The sequence below is a fragment of the Orycteropus afer genome, unplaced genomic scaffold, assembly GCF_000298275.1.
Source record: "Orycteropus afer afer isolate SDZICR_OR568_19922 unplaced genomic scaffold, OryAfe1.0 scaffold00070, whole genome shotgun sequence".
NCBI classification, from domain to species: Eukaryota; Metazoa; Chordata; class Mammalia; order Tubulidentata; family Orycteropodidae; genus Orycteropus; species Orycteropus afer.
In genome coordinates, this window is record NW_006921657.1 from 3193173 (window position 1) to 3198608 (window position 5436).

Sequence of the window (5436 nt, forward strand, 5' to 3'; positions counted from 1 at the left end):
ATTGGTTTCCCTTTTCTTTGTTGAAGAGCGTCTGTGCAATCCTTGTGCCTAGTCCACCATCTTGCCGGAACTCCCAGCAGTGTTATTTTTATAAGAACTTATGGTGAGTTAACTGTAGCTTGCTGACTCTTATTCTAGATAAGAACACCAAATAGCAGACTGCTAGCTTGGCAGAGGATTCCCTAGACCAGGCCCAGAATGCAGATCCAGTGCTCTAGATTCCAGTGATCATTAATAACTCCAAGTAGCTCCCTTTTCATGATGGCAAAGTGGGAGAGAATGGCTAAAGTCAGTAATTTTTACTTTTGTTACTGTTAAACACATCTGAAAAGGAAGAAAGTTTGAAATGTTTCCCTGTGTTCACTGTTATTCCTAAGGCAGCCAAAACTAAGTTTTTGGTAGGAAATTAATCTAGCCTCCAGAATATGCTCACGCAAGCACTGCTTTAACAAATATTCTAGATTACATTATGAGAAAACAAATCAGTAGAGGTTCAGACTCTCTGGAGTCCACATTGAGTAAGAATCAGAAATGCTCCCATTTCTGCTTTGCCCTTGTTGTGGGTGCATCTCTCTCTAGATGGAGCCTCTTGAGGTCCCATTCATTTATTATTCTCACTTCTGTTCTCATGGAGGGAAGACCATACTGTGCTTCAGGCTGGTATGGTTCAAGGGGCATGAATTGGAGCAAACTGGCTGTAAATGCCCCCATCCTGGAGGTGTAGGATGTGGGGTCCTGGTTCCTGGTACTAAGAATGGCCCCAGTTACTTTCCTAAGCCCTGTTGCCACAAAGCAGATGAGGTGGGGCTGACCTCCTAGCGTCATTAGGTAAAGTCAGTGCCTGGCCCCCATTCTCCCAATCAGGTTTTCTCTATTAAAAGTAAAAAGGCTCATAATTACACAGTAAATGGCAAGGCAAAGTCAGCACTCCAAATGGAACCTCACCCACCAAGCTAAGTCATCATCTGATAGCACTTTTGGTGTAATTCTGTAAGACCAGGGCTAGACAAGGAAGTTGTGCTGATGTGATATACACTGGAGTTTAACATTATTTTGATTGTGCTCAGAAATAGGTAGCCAAACTTTAAATTGTTTAGAATTTATAATTTTACCAGTAAGTTAAAAGAATTCCTAGCACTTCAATGAGTTACAGGAACCAGTTAGAATTTTAACAAGATGTGCTTACACCATTGTTTACCATCAGAAACTTAATTTTTATTCTTGGAGCTCATTAGACCATTATATAAAATCTTAAGAGTCTGCCAAGCTAGTATTTCCTTTTGCTTTTTGTCCATTTCTTTTCTCAACTATCAGGACCATAGAGGAAAGTATGTCACTGTACCAGAAATGACTGAGTTGTGTTGGGCCTGGAGAAAAAGTCAGGTAAAAGGAGCCTCTCCTGGGGCTGCTGATGGTTTGGCTCATCCACCATTGCGCTGCGAGCTCTACTGGAATCACTATGGGGTTTCTGCAGAGGAGGCAAAAGTTAAGGAAACCATGTAAACGGTTTGCAGTGGAATCAGTGCATGTCCTCTTTCAACCCTGGCAGGTATGGTAACTGCAAGCCAAGCACCATTGTAAAAAATTAGAGCTCAGTTTGTACTTTTGACAAAATCCAATATAAATCTGGCCAGAGCGCATATCCTGCAGAATTACTGTCATGGGTTTTATAACACACACACACACACACACACACACACAAAGGCAATGTGAGACTTACCATTTGCCGTTGTGGGCCCACAGAACTCAAGTGTTCCACCTCTGCCGTGCCAATAGGTGGCAGCAGATTATTTCGACTCAGGGCCATTGGTGAGGGAGAAGAGAGTGAGTCAGCTGTTACGGGGCTATGTGCAGATCCCACCAGCGAGCACCAAGACACAAAAGCATCAGGTTAGAACAATACAAGCAAACTGATTAGAATGCAAATAAATGAAGCAGATAAGTTTAATATCATGAACATAAAGCTTTAAGCTGCCTATGTTTTTAACTAACAAAATTATAAAGAAAGGACTTCTGAAAATTAGAGTTTTTTCAAAATAGGATTTTCTGAGTTTTCTGAAGCTTTGTCCTGGCACACAGCAGAAGCTGACCCCTCTTACACAGAACTGGAATGATGAAATTTTTCCCTATTTGTAAAGGAAACCAAAGACACATGGAAACAATTAGTCTAAGGGACTAGTAGACCATGCTACCCTTACCCTATATATATGACCATGAGACCAGAACTAGATGGTGCCCAGCTACCACTGTCAACCACTCTGAGGGGGATCAATGCAGGAGATCTTGAATAGAGTCTGAGAATAATGTGGAACAAAACTCAAAATCAGAAAGAAAGAAAAAAAAAAAAAAAAAAAAAACCAAGTTTGCTGGTCTGATAAAGCCTGGTGAGACCCCTGAGACTATGGCCCCTAGTTACCCTTCAGGTCTGGAATTGAACCCATTCCTGTGGCTTCCAGCCAAACAAAAGATAGGCTTATGGGCTGAACATTTATATCAGGCAGATATACTCCCTGGAGCAATCAATCTTGGGAGAATAGAAGAGCAGTGTGTGTACAGAGACAGCTTGGGGAGGGATGGACACAGGGAAGAGGTAACTATGAGGAGAAAGTGGGAAGAGAGCTGTTACACTGTGGGGAATTGCAGTCACTGTCATGAAACAAAATGTATGAACTGCTGTGTGGAAAACAAATTTTCTCTAAACTTTCAACCAAACCACAAGAAAAATTTAAACGAAAAAAAAGCAAGCAAAAAAGAAAAAAATTGCCCTGTTTGGTTTTGTGCTTTTCTTAGGGATTTGTGGAATTTCTCCACAGTTCTGGGCCATCTAGTTGTCCTTCTCACTAATAACTACAGTATCTAGGTAAAGTGCTTGTACCTAAGATAGTAAAAACTGAATAGTTTCATGTTCCACAGTAACAAACCAACTTATTTTCAAACTTTGAAAAAAGAAAAGTAGTGTCAAAAGGATGAGATTAATTAGACATCACGACCATCAGCAAATGAATGGACAGATGGATCTATGCAGGTATAAGATATAGGTCTATCATTATAATAAAACTGAGCAGGTGAGGACACTGGCGGCCTGACAAGATTTTGGGTGGCTTTGGACATCTCTCTTGGTAAGTCTGCTGGAATAAATTATAACAAGAAATTGAAAAATAAAATCAAGAAATAACACATTGGGAGAGAGGGACAGCAACACAAGTTTAACTTAGAAGCTGAATTCAAAACACAATTGTTTAACTATCTCATTTCCTGGAGCACACATCATAGAAATCAAGTACCCTAAGATGGTTTATGAATCAACAGCTACTGAAATAATTTTACTTTAAAAAATGGCTCCTAGATATTTTGTGCACAATCAGGCTCAAGAGTGTTAAGTGACTGGAGAGGGAAAAAGAGAATTATTTTTAGTGTTAATTCCTAAGAATCACTGAGGGATATATTTTCTGGTTTGCAAGCAACTAAGGTTTATAAAGTTGCCAATGGATTAAGCATATCTCGATGGCACAGAAAAACATTTAAAGAGAATATACTATTATTTTGGGATGAATTTCACTGAACGTGTTCTCACTAAGCAAAATGTTTAATAAAGTTCATGAATCTTTTATTCCCTCAGTAAACCCAACTATAGTATTCTAGCCAATATTTATAAAAATTTAAATCTTTAGCTAAATCAACAGAAAGGTCCAATACTTGTATTTTATTAAAATTTAACCCCATTTTTTTCTGTATTAGATGCAAACCAATGTGCAATGCATCTTAGAATATTAATGATTAGTTTCCAGGCATAGATTTCTAACTTATATTTTAATTCATTCTTTATGTACACTTCCCTTTCATTAGCTTTATCATAGTTTCCAGAAATTCTGCTTTGAAACCTACACTCGGGTTCCTCTGAGGAGTTCTTCCACAGGTCTTGGTGTTCCAGCTCGTGAATGGCTTGTGCTGATGGGATGAAGGGTACGAGGTGGGGGGTTTCGTCTCCTGACGGACTGCACTGTATATGACAGAGACGATGCACTAAGCTCCAGAGCTCGATTTGGCCAATTTCGTGTTGAAAGGATGGTACTGGACCCAGGCCTCATAAGCAGCTTGTCATCAAGATCTCTAGTAGCCAAATCAGAAACCCACAATTAGCGTAGTGCCTAAGGTACGTGACTGCTAACCAGAAGGCTGGCGGTTCAAACCCACCAGCCACTCCTTGGAAGGAAGGTTGGGCAATCTACTTCCATAGTGATACTGCCTTGGAAACCCAAGGAGGGGCCGCTATAAGTCAGGTCCAACTCCACGGCACCTAACAACAACAACAACCGGGATAGGGAAACATGCCTCACATGGCATAAAACCTTGAACTCTACAATACATTTAAGGAAGAAAAAAAGCAAAAATAAAACGGTTCAATGAGTAACCTAGTGCCTTGAATGGCTCAGGCATTCTTTCAATGATAAACATAAGTGATTTACTAGAATGGAGATTTGAGAAAGTAAGCCCACTATTCACCTGCCACCACAGCCAAATCTTCAGTCACCAGTGCAGTATAAACGAAGGGGACCACTGCATAAGGGATTCCCAAGCGCTTAATGCAGGAACTGAGAATTCTGCCATATCTGAGGCATTCGTTTGCACTGAAGGATTATCACCAGACATAGTTGAAAGGCAAATATTACTGCTTGGGAGTAACTGTGGTACCAGTGGGGCTCCTACTACTAACAACAGTAAAATTGGATTAATGGGAGCCTACAGGGGTAGGAGTTTGGATCTGGATTCCTTGGAAACCTGATGGCAAAGGGTCTAGAGCCTTTTAGGGCAGTGGGACCAGAGTCGATCTGCATTTGCATGAACAACTGTGCAATACAGAAGTTACCATTTGCTGTAATTAGTTTGATAAATATCATACCAAAACAGTTCAGTAGCTTAAACACTGCATTCGATTCAGAGTTTCTTGTTTTGCTTTTTAAGACAAGTGGGAGGAAGTTTGACTCTATTATATGCCAACCAATAGATAATATTTGCACAATGAAATGGAAGGGAAAATGAAAGACTAATGCAATTAAGCTCTTCCCCTTACTCCTGTGGGTTTCTGCAAGTTCTTCAACCTGTCAGGTCACTTTGGTGCCCTCTAGTATGGGATCAAATTGATAATACCAACTTGAAAGATCAGATAGTAAGCTTGGGGGCATATGAGTTTATGTAAACAGAGGAAGAAAAATCCAGAAAAGGAAGATAAGAGTGGCTGCACAGCTTGGAGAATAATGTCACTGAATTGTACATACAGAAACTGTTAAATTGGTGTATGTTTTGCTGTGTATATTTTCACCAACAATTAAAAAAATAAAACCAAAACCAAAACCAAACTCACCGCTGTCGAGTCGGATCCGACTCATAGCGACCCCTCCTTGGGTTTCCAAGGTGGTATCTCTATGGAAGTAGATT

The 5436-nt window shown here is 40.2% G+C and overlaps 1 protein-coding gene across 1 annotated transcript in view; it reads right to left on the reverse strand.

Moving 5' to 3' along the window:
* The window catches only part of FAM149B1 (family with sequence similarity 149 member B1), a 107838-nt gene that overhangs the window by 5876 nt on the left and 96526 nt on the right, over positions 1–5436 (reverse strand). The window contains exons 10-12 of the mRNA XM_007940621.2: positions 3886–4110; positions 1721–1844; positions 1343–1468 (exon numbers count right to left, since the gene is read on the reverse strand). Of these exons, the coding sequence (XP_007938812.1) occupies positions 1343–1468; positions 1721–1844; positions 3886–4110 (475 nt within the window). The remainder of the gene's footprint in view (positions 1–1342; positions 1469–1720; positions 1845–3885; positions 4111–5436) is intronic.